This window comes from Salmo salar, chromosome ssa25 (assembly GCF_905237065.1).
Source record: "Salmo salar chromosome ssa25, Ssal_v3.1, whole genome shotgun sequence".
In the NCBI taxonomy this organism is placed as follows: domain Eukaryota; kingdom Metazoa; phylum Chordata; class Actinopteri; order Salmoniformes; family Salmonidae; genus Salmo; species Salmo salar.
In genome coordinates, this window is record NC_059466.1 from 22,287,595 (window position 1) to 22,303,556 (window position 15,962).

Genomic DNA, 15,962 nt, shown 5'->3' on the forward strand with positions numbered 1-15,962 from the left:
GTCAGGATGAAGTAGTTGTACACTGTCCCCTTTGAGAGGAAGTCTGAACGAGTCAAGCAACTCAGGAACCAGTATGTCCAGGTAAGAGGACTATAAATTACACAACTGGTTTTGAACAAAACCAAACAGGGCAGAGGCACAAAATGGCATGTTTTAAGGTATAATGTAAACTACCGTAATAGCCTAACTCTTATGTTGCCTTGTGGATTTATTTTAGAGAGTCATGAAGATTGAAGCCAGGCAAACACCCCACATATTCATCTTTGTGGATGTGGCTGGTTTCAACTTGGCCAAAACACGGCAGCGAGGAAGGAATTTGATTGGGAAAAGAGCCACATTGGATATCCCGGGCCAGAGGGGTGCCAACATCACAATGTGGGCAGCAATATCCTCTGATGGATTGCTGTCACACAAACCGCTAATTGGGCCATACAACACAGAGCGTCTCATTTTATTCCTAGATGTGTAAGGGGTGCGTAACTGGTGGCAGGGAAGTCAAACGCAGGAGAGCAGAACTTGGTGAATAGCCGGAGCAGTTTAATATATAAAACTAACAGCATACAAAACAACAAACACATGGGTACAAAACCCGTAGCGCACCAGTAACACATAGCACGAGTACTTAGAAAATAAACAATTCCCAACAAGGACATGGGGGAAACAGAGGGAAAATATACAATATGTAATTAGGGAACTGAAACCAGGTGTGTGTGAAAACAAGACAAAACAAATGGAACATGAAAAATGGATCGGCGATGGCTAGAAGACCGGTGACGTCGACTGCCGAACACCGCCCGAACAAGGAGAGGAACCGACTTCGATAGAAGTCGTGACAAGATGACCTCTGTGGAAGGGTTGTGCCAGGTGAGGAAAGGGTTGGAGTGAGGCGAAATCGGTCAACGTTTGTAATTGTATGGGACAATGTGGCATTTCACCACTCCCGTGCAGTCACAGAGTGGTTTGCAACCCATCCCAGGATGCTGTCACTTTTCCTCTCACCTTACTCTCCATTCCTCAACCCATAGAGGAATTATTTTCCTCATGGAGGTGGAAGGTTTATGACCACCATCCACATGATCAAATGTCGCAATGAATGCTGGATGCCTGGACAAATCTGCAGAAGATTGCCAGGGATGGACCAGGCATGCTTAAAGATTCTTTCCTAGGTGTATTGCCCAAGATGACATAAGATGTGTGTGATGAGAACCTGTGGTCAAATGCAGAAGACAGGGTTGATTAGCATTGCTACTGTATCTGTATTGGTAGATGGTGTATTTAGAAATTATTGTATTTTGAAATCACTCAATGGCAAAAAGTGACATAAAACATATTGAAGCATATTGCATCATGTCTGATTCATTCCTGTAACATATACTGCAGTGAATTCTAAACAGTAGAGAGGTTTCATTCTTGCTTTGTAAATACATTTTACAAAGAACAGGGCATGGGGCACAGCTAGCACTGCGATGCAGTGCCTTAGACCACTGTGCCACCCGGGAGGCCAGAGGTTGTCATTTTGGGCGCAGACCAAAACTGCAGGTTGAATTGACCCCAGGATCAGGGATGCCTCAGTCTGTGTTCATAGTATAGTCCAGGACATCCTAGCACAGTAGGTTTTGAAATGCCTTGTTCATATTCAGATTCATGCCTAACATGAGTAGCTACTAGCAGGTGGCTTAACTTCTATGGCTAGCGTTCCACCCCCGGTACACCCTATCAACAGCAGGTGAAATATCAAGGGTGCCAAATTTGAAAACTATTAAATGTCATAATTCAAATTTCTCAAACATACAACTATCTTACACCCGTTGAAAGATAAACATCTCCTTAATCTAACCACGTTGTCCGATTTCAAAAAGGCTTTATGGCGAAAGCATAAAGTTAGATTATGTTAGGACAGTACATTGACAAAACATTACACACAGCTATTTTCAATGCAAAGACAGGCGTCACCAAAAGCAGAAAACCAGCTAAAATTATGCACTAACCTTTGACAATCTTCATCAGATGACACTCCTAGGACATTATGTTAGACAATACATGCGTTTTTTGTTCTATCAAGTTCATATTTATATCCAAAAACAGCATTTTACAATGGCGTTGATGTTGAGAAAATATTTTCCCTCCAATACCGCCAGTCAATCAGCACAACAAATTAAATAATTACTATTCGAAACCATTGGTAAAATATTATATTGTCATTCAAAGAATTATAGATTAACATCTCGTGAACGCAACCGCATTGCCAGATTTAAAAATAACTTTACTGGGAAATCACACTTTGCAATAAACGAGGTGCTGTGTTCAGAAAAATAGGCTAGGCGATACAGACTAGGCGGCATGTTGGAGAGATCTAAAATCCAAAATACTATTGTAAATATTCCCTTACCTTTGATTATCTTCATCAGAAGGCACTTCCAGGAATCCCAGGTCCATAACAAATGTAGTTTTGTTCGAAAAAGTTCATAATTTATGTCCAAAAAGCTCCGTGTTGTTAGCGCGTCCTGTAGGCTACTCAAAAAAATGAACGACGCCCGCCGGACTTGTCTTCACCAAAGAAGGAAAAAAATATATTTACCTTCGTTCAAACATGTCAAACGTTGTATAGCATAAATCATTAGGGCCTTTTTCAATCAGAACTTCAATAATATTCAAGGCGGACGATTGCATTCTCTTTTAAAACGTATTGGAACGAGAGTGCCCAAACATGCACTCGCACGCCATAGCAGTATAGGCCATCCACTTATGACCAACTTACCAGGCCTCTCGTTCGGTCAGTTTTCACAGTAGAAGACTCAAACCACTTTGTAAAGACTGTTGACATCTAGTGGATGGCGTAGGAAGTGCTAAATGATTAATAAGTCCCTGTGTGTTTCAATGGCATAGGCTTAAAAGTTATTCAACACATCAGATATCCACTTCCTGTTAGAATTTGTCTCAGGGTTTTGACTGCCATATGAGTTCTGTTATACTTACAGACACCATTCAAATAGTTTTAGAAAATTCAGAGTGTTTTCTATCCAAATCTATTAATAATATGCATATCCTAGCTTCTGAGTATGTGTAGGAGGCAGTTAAAAATGGGCACATATTTTTTTCAAAATTCTCAATACTGCCCCCTAGCCCCAACAGGATATGCTTTGTTAGTCACCCAGCATAAGGGCTGTCTACACAGTAACTAGATGAATGGCAAAGGTATAATGACTGAAGCTCTGCAAGCCACAAAGCAGAAAGAAAGAAAGTGAGAGAGAGCAAGAGATAAAATCAAATAACATTTTATTCAAATACAACAGGTATTACTTTACCATCAAATGCTTACTTACAAGCCATTAACCAACAATGCAGTTTTGAGAAGAAAAAAATATATATATTTACTAAGTAAAGAGAGAGAGATACAGAGAGATATACAGAGATAGTTAAAAAGAGATAGAGAAACTCTTAGCTAACAGCTAATTCGCTAGGATTGACAAGAAGTTAAAGAAGTGGGTTTGTGTGTTGTTGTTGGCCTATCCTAGCCCCTCGGTAACACCCGTCCACCTACACCTGCTGCTGTGGTGTAAACAGAATAGGAGGGCTTCGTCCCAAATTACACCCTATTCCCTATATAGTGAACTAATGTGGACCAGAGCCATGGTAAAAATTTGTGCACTATATAGGAAATAGGGTTCCATTTGGGATGCAGCCAAGGAGATGGCATCAAGGGCTGGCCCACACTTGTCAACCAGTGATAACATCTCTCAGCAGGCAGGGATACTGTGCCGTGGGCGTCATCGCAATAGAGGGATAGAAAGATAGAAGCAGGAGGCAAGCAGCTGTCTGTTCTAGTCCTAAACTACCCAGGTCTTCTCCTGTTGGATTGGCCAGAATCAAGACCTCTCCATTTCTCTGTCTCACTGTCTGTCTCGTGTAATGACTCCTATAAACTAAATCTCTGGTTTGTCCGTTTTCTCTCTACTCTCTCCCCTGCCTCTCTCTCTCTCTCTCTCGCTCTCTCTCTCTGGGATTTTCTCTCCTTCTCTCTTTTTTCCCTGGGTGTCTTCCCTCACTCTCTCGCCCCCTCCTCTCTCTCTTCATCCTTCTCTCTCTCTCTTACTTTCTACCTTCCTCCCCATCTCTTGCCCTCTCTCTCTCATTCCTCTCTCTCTGCAGGAGCGTCTCCTGCTCTCCGTGCTTCCCCGTCATGTTGCCATGGAGATGAAAGCTGATATTAACGCTAAGCAGGAAGACATGATGTTTCACAAGATCTACATCCAGAAGCACGACAACGTCAGGTACCGGTCACCAATGACATGATCAGGGAGAGTGGGGACACATGCAGTCAATGCCATGCTCCAAAGCTATGTCCAGGTCATTCTCTTAATCAATTACCATGCTACTTTACTCAGCATTACCTAGCCTCTGAGGACAGCTATACATGCTATCCAGTGTGTGTCTGGCATATCTCTGTCACTCCCACACACTTCAGGCTTGGAGACTTTGTCAAACTTTTGTCAAGCCTTTGTCTTGGCATTTAAAGGCATGATGAAAGCCCTTGGAATCCATGTATAATCATGCAGTATAAATGCTTGATGATCCATTTATATCATCATCCCATTATTACCATGTTGATAGTATGTGTTTAACCTCCAATGGTAGTGGAGGTTAATCATCATCCAATAGCAAGCATTAAATATGTGATGTAGTCTAGAGAATCAGAGTAGGCACCATCTTGTTGATTATGGAACGACTGCACAAGGCTTGCATTTGAGAGAGAGAGAGAGAGAGAGAGAGAGAGAGAGAGAGAGAGAGAGAGAGATGTTTTCTCTGTGGCTGTCTGCCTTGTGGACACCAAGAAGACTCCTAACGTCATGCTGTGTGTTGTGTTCTCAGAACCATGCCTGGTAGGCTTCTAGCTCTTCTGTCTTAGGGCAGACTAGACCCAAACACACATAAGAGGTGCTATTGTAGCTTTGAAGAGTCTCTTTGAACCACACGGGTAGAGTCGGAGGTCATGTATCTTTCACTCTTTTTTAAAACAAAACAGTCTTTTCATTGCCTGTGTCTGTGTGTATGTGATCATTATCAGTTTGTTGCCATGTTAGAGCAGAGAGAGTTGAACCTTGAAGTCAGAGAGGGTTTAGCTCAGAGGCCTGGCAGTTCCTGGAATATCTACCGCTACGGAAGGAAGGTTCAGGCACAATGCATGTGATGCCTGCTGTTTTTGAGAAGAATGAAAGGTCGAGAAAACACACACACACACACACACACACACACACACACACACGCACACACGCACACACACACATAATTCCATATAGCGCTAACATTTATCTCTAAAAGTCTCTCACACATTTTAAAATTAGTCACTCTAGATAAGCTAGCCACACTGTAGAAAACCCTATCGATGACAACTGGTTATGATAACGATGGCAATGCTGATGATGAAGATGCTGTGCGACAAAGAAGTATGTATATTTTCTGATCGTGGTGATTCTGTCCGGCGACTGATCTCAACTGGCCCTGCACGAGGCTGCTTGAAAAAGCGTTGTCCCTGTTTTTAACTGACTCACCGGGGGTCTAGGATTACTGGCCGCTAGGCTAAGCTAAGCCTGGCTGACTGTGCGGCTAATACCCTGCTAAAGAGAGGGAGGCCTGGAGTAGCAAGCCGCTAACAGTGCCCGGCCACCCTCTGTAATTGGGCAGCAGACAGACAACAGGAAAAGAGAGTGGACAGCTCCTGGCAGGGATAGAGAGAGAAAGAGAGAGGGCGCTTGGCTGTGGAGAGAGAGAGAAAGGATAGAAGACTGGGGCTGCTGTGTCTAACATTACTACATTACTAGTGCATGTAGCTGTCAAATCCTTGCTTCCTCTCTCATAAGCATCAAGGACCTCCTCTCCTTCAATGGGCTTTGAGAGGAATTGAGGAAACAAGGATGGAGAAAGCAATAATTATTTGACAGCTAGTAACCTTTTCAGACACTTCCCGGGTTTCAGTGTTTCTTTGTGTGCTCCAGTTAGATGGGGGAGATATAGTGGAGGATGTACTGTATATAGCCTAGCATGTGAGATGGGGTTGCTGAGAGAGCAGATAGCATCTTGTCCTGCAGCATGTCATGTCCATGGCCGCTCCTCCCGGCTCTGACTGCTCAGCTCCTCCCGGGCCCTGCTCAGCTCCTCCCGGGCCCTGCTCTGCTCCTCCCGGGCCCTGCTCTGCCCCTCCCGGGCCCTGCTCAGCTCCTCCCGGGCCCTGCTCTGCTCCTCCCGGGCCCTGCTCTGCTCCTCCCGGGCCCTGCTCTGCCCCTCCCGGGCCCTGCTCTGCTCCTCCCGGGCCCTGCTCTGCCCCTCCCGGGCCCTGCTCTGCTCCTCCCGGGCCCTGCTCTGCTCCTCCCGGGCCCTGCTCTGCTCCTCCCGGGCCCTGCTCTGCTCCTCCCGGGCCCTGCTCTGCTCCTCCCGGGCCCTGCTCAGCTCAGCCCACTCTGCTGTTAGTCAGGAGGCCTCCCTTTTGCTTTTCTGCCTCCTCCTCCACCTTCCTCCTCCTCCTCGAACAAAAGCCCCATGGCTTTCAGCAATTAGGCCGAAATGTCCCGACTACAAGTATGTTATGCAAGTTAGCAGCAGTGGGGTGTAGGGATGTTTGTCGAGAAGTTTTGAAGCTCATCTCAGTGAAGTGGGGTATTGATATGTCTACTAGAAAACAACACAAAGGTGTTTTTTTGCCAGTTTAACGTTTCAAAGTTTATTCGCCATGTGCACAGGATACAACAGGTATAAAACAGCATAGTGACATTCTTACCTTGAGACCTCTTTCCCAACAACGCAGTGATAATAATAATTTATACAATGTGTGGGTCTAATCCTGAATGCTGATTGGTTAAAAACGCATTCCAACCGGTGTCTATTCCACAAGTTACCTCCGGCAAAATCTATGATGTTAAAATGCCTATTTACTCTGTTCCATCTGACTCCGCAATCCACTGTCTCATCAGCCCAGCCTGGCAAGTTATGAACCTGATCTCCACTATAAAAAGCATCTAGACATCTCACATTTCTTTTAGACTAACATTTAGCTTTCAACAGCGGAGATTTATATAAACATTGCTGTCTGTCTCTCCGACATTTGCAACATTGTTTCTGTATTGTAATTTGGTCTCCAGCTGTAACATAGTAATGAACGTGTAGGGGTCGGGAGTCGGGATGAGACAGACAGGATATATACAAAGAAATGTAAATTGAAAAAAGTTTTTTACATTTACATTTTAGTCATTTAGCAGACGCTCTTATCCAGAGCGACTTACAAATTGGTGCATTCACCTTATGATATCCAGTGGAACAACCACTTTACAATAGTGCATCTAAATCTTTTAAGGGGGGGGGGGGTTAGAAGGATTACTTTATCCTATCCCAGGTATTCCTTGAAGAGGTGGGGTTTCAGGTGTCTCCGGAAGGTGGTGATTGACTCCGCTGTCCTGGCGTCGTGAGGGAGTTTGTTCCACCATTGGGGTGCCAGAGCAGCGAACAGTTTTGACTGGGCTGAGCGGGAACTGTACTTCCTCAGAGGTAGGGAGGCGAGCAGGCCAGAGGTGGATGAACGCAGTGCCCTTGTTTGGGTGTAGGGCCTGATCAGAGCCTGAAGGTACGGCTTAAACAAATGCAAGTGCTGCTACTGCTGTTATTCTGTTTGTACTGTTTGACGTGACTGTAAGTTAGCCGTAGTTGGCAAGGGATAAGAACGTTGCCAGCCAGTGGAACACTTAGTGGAACATGGAACATTTAGAACGGATCATTTAGAACGAATGACTGGGTTGCATCCATAGATACAGAACAAAAAGACAACAACTGGGTCGCGTCTCTGGCAACCGAACCGATAGAACGAATGACCAGCCAGCTTGGGGAGCAATAGTAGGATATATAAATACTTATGGTAATATACTAATGGTAGTATATACAGTACCAGTAAAAAGTTTGGATACACCTACTCATTCCAGGTTTTTTCTTTATTTTTACTATTTTCAACATAGTAGAATAATAGTGAAGACATCAAAACTAGGAAATAACACATATGGAAATCATGTAGTAACCAAAAAAGTGTTCAACAAATCAAAATATATTTGAGATTTGAGATTCTTAAAAATAGCCACCCTTTGCCTTGATGACAGCTTTGCAAACTCTTGACATTCTCTCAACCAGTTTCACCTAGAATGCTTTTCCAACAGTCTTGGAGGAGTTTGCTGAGCACTTGTTGGCTGCTTTTCCTTCATTCTGTGGTCCAACTCATTTCAAACCATCTCAATTGGGTTAAGGTCAGGTGATTGTGGAGGCCAGGTCATCTGATGCAGCACTCCATCACTCTCCTTCTTGGTCAAATAGCCCTTACACACCCTTGAATGAGTAGGTGTGTCCGAGCCATAGTCAATGAACAGCATTCTCACATAGGTGGGGAGCATCATCTGTAGATCACTTGGGGCGGTATGCAAATTGGAGTGGGGTGTCTGGGATGATGGAGGTCATGTGTGCCATGACCAGCCTTTCAAAGCACTTCATGCCTACAGTTGTTAATGCTTCAGGGTCGATAGTCGTTGTGGCAGGTAGCCTTAGAGTTATTGAGAACAGGGGCCTGCTCTGAGAACACACCCTGGAATACCGTGCGGCCCCGAGGCCTTGTGAGTGTTGACCAGATTAAAAACCTTACCTCGGCCTCGGAGAGCGAGACCCCCCAGGCCTCTGGGACAGCGGGGGCCCTCATGCACGGCTCAGTGTTGTTTTTGTCGAAAAGTGCATAAAATGCATTGAGTTCGTCTAGTAGAGAGGCATTGTTGGATAGATCACTTCCAGGTCTACCTTTGTAATCCATAATGGACTGTAGCCCCTGCCACATTGAGATGGTGTTTTTTACATTGGATAAAAGTAGACTCAGAGCTAGAAAACAGTATTTCATACACTACAGTTGAGGAACAATGGGAAAGTAATTCGGCTTTGAAAGTTGATACATTTGTAACCCCACTTTTGAGAAAATGGCTCTTGAATGTTTTAGTACACATATTGGAGAGCTCTTTGTCTACACCCATTCAGCATTGTTCACACCCTCTTAAGCCTTAGCCCCACTCGTCTCTTTAAGGATTCACATGAGGCCATGATGCATGAGGCCATGTGCTAAACGTTGAGTATGGTAGTGTATAACCAAAGATTTCAAGACTAAAGGCTGGTTTATACTACGTCTATCGACATGTCTGTATGCAGTTATCGCAGTGACATCATTAACATTCTATTGTCGTCCAACCTCAAACTTGTCGAAGTAACAAACAACGAAATAAAAGCAGGTCATTCTACCGGAGAATTTTAAGAACTTGGACACTGTCTCGTTGCCCTAACGTTATATCCTAATTTGACTTTGGTTCAGGTCATGTTGATCTTCACATTACCGTTTCTGGTAACACAATATATCAAATAAAATCAAAGTTTATTTGTCACATGCATAGGCTACAGAAGTTGTAAACGGTACAGTGAAATGGTTACTTGCATAGTGGAGTCATTTGTTTAGACATGTAGCTGGCTAGCTAAACAATGAACCATAATCCCAACTCATAACATTACTACACTGCATTAATCTACAGGTAGCTAAAGCTAACAAACTAGCTAGGTTCAATATTAACTAGCTAGCTAACATTAGGCTATAACTAGCAATGCAAATGGCTCTGAGATATGAATATTATTACTACACAGATCATACACGTAATGTTAGCTAGCACGCCAGCTAGCTAACGATAGCTAGCTAGCTAACAGTACGCTTTAACTTCCAATGAAAACGATTTTCTGACAAAATCAGAAATGTATAATATCTGAAAATGTAGCTAGCTAGACTCTCTTACCCATATACATGGATAAACGCTTCTCCATCTCTGTCACGGATGCCATGGTTGCCCTTAGTTTGAAGATTCCCTCCGCATTTGCAATCAAACGCCTGAATTTTCTCCATCTCTTTAGCTATCATACACTGTTTCGACTGGGCATTCCACTGATTTCAAAACTCGGTCCTCCAGAAAGTGGAGAGCCTTAGCAACACTTGTGCAGTTCTTTGTGATATCTTTCAAAAAATCTGCTTTAGAAAGGATTACCTACACATACTAGACAGCTCATGCTATAGACAGAAACGTGCTACATGGCAGACCAATCTGAACTCATCTCTCCAGCCCATCAATTATCTTAGCCAATCATGGCTAGTGGGAAGGTTCCTGGCTTTTTCCGTGGCTAAACCAACTAGGCTCGTAATTTAACAATTTGATTTGTATTTACAGACGGCATACAAGTTTGTTATTAAGGCCCATGAAATTTCACGTTCCAGAAGACATTTCTGCCCCAAAAACGCATTTTGATAAAAAATTATGTTTTATGTTCAGATGCCTTTCCTGTGAAGTAGTGAAGCATGACATATGTCTAGTTTCCTGAAACAAGTCACATATTGTCCTTTTGCCTGTTTGGTGGCTCTGTGGAGGTCACAGCGGGACTACTTGTACACATTTGTGTATTCAGATTCGGGTAAGTGCAATAGCTCTGCCCTTTAGCTTAGTGTGTACCTCTGTGTTAATCCAGAGCTTTTGATTTGTGAAAGCAGCAAAAGTTCAATGTGGGGACTACATCTGCGTTGCATTTTCTTTTTTTTTCTTTACCCTTTTTTCCTCCCCAATGTCATGGTATCCAATTGGTAGTAGTTACAGTCTCATCGCTGCAACTCCCGCACGGACTCGGGAGAGGCGAAGGTCGCGAGCCATGCGTCCTTCGAAACACAACCCAACCAAGCCGCACTGCTTCTTGACACAACGCACAACCAACCCGGAGGCCAGCCGCACCAATGTGTTGGAGGAAACACCGTACACCTGGCAACCTGGTCAGCATGCACTGCGCCCGGCCCACCACAGGAGTCTCTAGTGCGCGATGAGACAAGGATATCCCTGCCGGCCAAACCCTCCCTAAACCGGACGATGCTGGGCCAATTGTGCGTCGCCCCATGAACCTCCCAGTCACGGCTGGCTGCAACAGAGCCTGGGCTCGAACCCAGAATCTCTGGTGGCACAGCTAGCACTGCGATGCAGTGCCTTAGACCACTGCGCCACCCGGGAGGCCTGCAATGCATTTTCTGATGGTGCCCGAGACGGAGGTGGTTAGCTTGTTCATGCTATTGCCGGAGTCCCGAAACATATTCCAGTCAGCGCTAGCAAAGCAGTCCTGCAACTTAGCCTACGATTCTCAAAACCATTTCTCTAAGGAGCACATCACAGTTACTTCCTGTTTGAGCTTCTGTTTATAAAGAGGAAGCAGGAGTATAGAGACATGATCTGATTTGCCAAAGGGAGGAAGAGGGAGGGCCTTGTATGGTTGCTTGTGGGTTGAGTAACAGTGGTCGCCCCTAGTGGCGAAGGAGTGGCGAAGGAGACGTATTGACAGAAGTTGGGCATTTTGCAGTTTGTGCCATTGTCCCAACCTGAGGACAGATACATTTTGCATTATGACATGGCCTTTGGCTGACATTTTTTATTCCGATATTCATATATTGAACTCAATTCATGAACTGAACTCTGAGTTCTGTCGCTCTCACTCTGTTGTCTCTCTCATGCAAACTCTCCACTCCATCCCTGTGTGGTATAGTAAGGAGAGACAAGTCCATGCTGCTGCAGCTCTGCATGTGTCTGTGTGTCTGCCAGGTGATTGGCTGCAGGCTGCAGTGCAGTTGTGCTGCAGTCCACAGTGGCATCCAGCCTAGTCTTTTAGTACCTTACATTACATAACATCCCCTACAGGAGCTGTTAGTCTATATCCGTGCTGTTCTAACTAGTACTGACACACTCTCCTTGTTCAGCACAGCACAGCACTAAAGCAAACAGCACAGGATATACTGCTGAGCTCTGTCCTTCACTTCTCACTTACCCTCTGCTCCTCCCCCTATGGACATTCCTTTGAGGACATTCTACCTCCCCCCTCTCCCCTCTCCCACCAACAGACATTTACAGTGCCTTCAGAAAGTATTCATACCCCTTCACTTATTCCACATTTTGATGTGTTACAGCCTGAATTCAAAATGGATTCAATATTTTTTTCTCTCATCCATCTACACACAGTATCCCATAATGACAAAGTGAAAACATGTTTTGTCCTGCTGAAAGGTGAATTCATTTCCCAGTGTCTGGTGGAAAGCAGACTGAATCAGGTTTTCCACATTTTCTGCAGTATTACTTTAGTGCCTTGTTGCAAACAGGATGCATGTTTTGGAATATTTTTATTCTGTACAGGCTTCCTTCTTTTCACTCTGTCAATTAGGTTAGTATTGTGGAGTAACTACAATGTTGTTGATCCTAGAGCTGTTGTGGTGACCGTATTACCGCCATACCAGCGGTCACGGGTCATGAAGGCAGTCAAATTCCACGTGAACGTTTAGTCATGGTAAATAGGCTTCTCCAAGCTCTGATGCTGCTGATGGTCATTAGTAGCCTACCAAACTTCCTAACTGCCTGGTACTCAGCACTCTATTGTCCCTCTAATCACTCTGACATAAGTGTAAATGTAATCAAAAATCTAATCAATCACTTCATGAGAGTCCATGAGCTCATGTTGCGCAACATTTCTATAGGCTATGCAATTGCGTGACAAATCCAAGTTTTGGTGGACTCTATTAAAAAGAGGAGGATCCCATCAGCTTTCTATAGGCTAGGCCTACTATTGATCAACTTTCCTAATGTTAAGCGTATTGCTTCGCTTTACAACAGGAGTGTAGCCTACCTGGCTGGCATGAAAATGAACCACAGGAAAAGCATCCTCCATTCGTTATTTAAGTGTATAGATCACATGTATTTTTTCCCGTTGCCCATTTCGAGACAGGTGCATGATAATGGTCCATTCTAAACCAAAACAAATTTCACACATATATTATCTAGTATATGTAAAGACAAAATTAAATCAAGAATAGTCTGACAATATTAGCCTAACACTTGTGAATGATGCCCAGCATAAGAAACTGCCTTTTCTTGCAACTTTTTCGAATCATAGTCACACACCTCATGTAGCCTAGCCTTATATGTTTTTCTAAAGTTTGTATCCAAATAATAGTGGCCAAATAACTTCATAAAATGAAGCACATTAATCTGCTTTAGGAGGGGTTTAGAGCCTAACTGGTATACACAGGCAGCGCGTGAGTTTAGAGCCTAACTGGTATACACAGGCACCGCGTGAGTTTAGAGCCTAACTGGTATACACAGGCAGCGCGTGAGTTTAGAGCCTAACTGGTATACACAGGCAGCGCGTGAGTTTAGAGCCTAACTGGTATACACAGGCAGCGCGTGAGTTTAGAGCCTAACTGGTATACACAGGCAGCGCGTGAGTTTAGAGCCTAACTGGTATACACAGGCAGCGCGTGAGTTTAGAGCCTAACTGGTATACACAGGCAGCGCGTGAGTTTAGAGCCTAACTGGTATACACAGGCAGCGCGTGAGTTTAGAGCCTAACTGGTATACACAGGCAGCGCGTGAGTTTCAACTTTGGAGAAGATCATTTTCACCATAAAAATGCACCTTTATAATAAAAGCATTACATGCATAATCGCATTTGCGGTCACTTTTGATGATGGTGTTTTCCCCATAATGGAACATTCGCGCTTATGGCTAAACGTTCTGATCTGTTGCGTCAGCCACATTGCGTAATAACTTTTTTTTTATGCTAGTGGTTGTATTCATTTTGGGTCTATCGCACCCCACAACTGTCCCAGACTATGTTTGGAATATCTATTTCTTGCACAGAATAGAATAGGTTGACTTTTGTAATATGGGGGATAGTAGATTGACATAGGCTAGTGCTTTTGCTGTTCATTAGGCCTACTCATCTTGTTGGCTGACAAAAAGTAAATCTGGACAGTTCTTCCAATATCTTCAACATGCACCTTGGAATTGGATAAGGACGCGCGCAGTTGCGTCCCTGATGTGTCTGTCTTCACTTGTAGCCTGTGAGAAAGACCCGATCACGTGATGATTGCGCAGCACTCCGGGCCGCAAAAGGCATATATGTTTTTAGGGTGCATTACGGCCACAAAGGGGATGCCACCGTGAAATTCGAGGCATTATCAAGTACTTGTCAAATTGTGAATGAGAGACTGATGTATTGTGTACCGCCTGCACAAAAAAACCAAAGCAGTGCTCATGCCTTTCAAGCGACTTTTTTCAAATCATCATTAGAGTCTCGTCATGCAGCCTTAGAATGTATTATAAATCAAAACATATAGCCCAACGTTTGTGGAACAACTAAAGTTACATTAGTAACTCTAAATTTAGTATATAGGAGTACCTATTTCTTTGTTAACCGCTCAACACAGAATAGCCGCATGTGCGCACTCCCTCAAATCTTTTGGAGAAAATATTTATATTTTATATTTTATGATTGTATTCTTCATACAATAAAGTAATATAAAATAATATCACAGAATTCTAAGCAAATCTTGTCTGCTAAATGAAGTAGTGTAGCCCACAGCCATTTTGCACAGCCACATCAGGACCTAACATAAGGACAACTCAGAGTATGCTATTCTTTTTATCTGAAATAGAATACATTTTCTTCATATCATTCTTCTTTAGATCTGTCTAAAATAAATAAGGGATTTATTGTGAAGGTGTAGGCTATATTATATGGATTTATTATACTTTTTAAAATGTAGATGTTCCAAACGTCTTCAAGTGTGGAAGCCAGGAGATGCTAAATGTGTTTATGTTAATTAACGGTGAATTACCATGAGACTGACAGTTATTTGCTTGACAATCAACAGATGATGAAATTTCATGACCGCCACAGCCCTAATTGATCCATCCTCAGTTTTTCTGGTGGCAAGTGGTGTACTAGTGGACATTAGAACATAGCCCTGGTCGCTCTTGGAGTTGGGTTAAACGCAGAAGACACATTTCAGTTGAAGGCATTCAGTTGTACAGCTGGCTAGGTATCCCCCTTTCCCCCTTTCTGTAGAGAAAATGGCTGCTGAGAATATGGACGATATTGGATGGGAATGGCTTTGTAATGTACAATATCTAAAAGACTGGCACTAAGCTTGTCTTTGGGGTATGCTGGTGTAGAGCTATGCTTAGACCACGGACAGCAACAGGAAGGTGTGCAGCCAGGGACAGAGAGGAAGAAATACAAACTGACAAGCAGCCAAGTGTAACAGCTACACATGGGTTTGGTTGGGCATGACAGGATCATCACAACAACAGAGAGAGAGAGAGAGAGAGAGAGAGAGAGAGAGAGAGAGGTGTATAAATGACCACACAGACAGGTAGCTGAACTGGACACTATCCTGATATGACAGTAGTATTAGAACTAAAATGACAGAAGGTGTGGTAGGAGAACTGCGAAGAGGGGAGGTAGAGAAGGAAAATAGTGAGAGGTGGATATGCAGGGTGAGATGAGTGAAGTGGAAGGAGGCATAGAAGGTGGGAGTGAGGGAGAGAAAGGGGAAGGAGGGAGAGAGAGGGGAATGTATGCTGAGTGAGGTGAGTGAAATGGAGAGAGGCAGGGGGGCCATGAGGGCGGCAGGAGGGGAGAGCCCAACCATCAACAGTGCTGAGGGGTCAAGCTATGCGGCGGGAGATGAAAGGCTGATTGTCTGTGGCAGTGCCAGGAGGTCCGGGGGAAACAAGGTTAGGGGTCAAGACAGAAGCCCCTTTTGACATGGCAGTGAGATGACCCGTAACAGGTTCTGCGGGGCTAGCTATGTAAGCAGGAAGTGCTTTCTCTTTCTCTCTATCTTTTCTCTCTCTCTCTCCCTTTATTCTTTCCCAGGGGGGATGTTGGATGTTGGACGCGGTCCCTGGCATGGCTGCCGTTTTCATGCGAGCCGAGGCCTAGCTCAGAAGCAAGCAAAGCATGGAGGCGTACTGTAACAAACAAATTCCTAACAATATAATGCCATTCACTCCCTCGCAGCTCGGGTGTCACGTTTTAACTGAAACTCTGGGTTT

At 44.1% G+C, this 15,962-nt stretch overlaps 1 protein-coding gene across 2 annotated transcripts in view; it reads left to right on the forward strand.

Moving 5' to 3' along the window:
* Positions 1 to 15,962, forward strand: part of LOC106586396 (adenylate cyclase type 5) — a 140,490-nt gene that overhangs the window by 68,256 nt on the left and 56,272 nt on the right. For both annotated transcript variants that reach the window (XM_014173622.2, XM_014173623.2), the window contains exon 3: positions 4,150 to 4,271. In XM_014173622.2, coding sequence (XP_014029097.2) covers positions 4,150 to 4,271 — 122 coding nt within the window. The remainder of the gene's footprint in view (positions 1 to 4,149; positions 4,272 to 15,962) is intronic.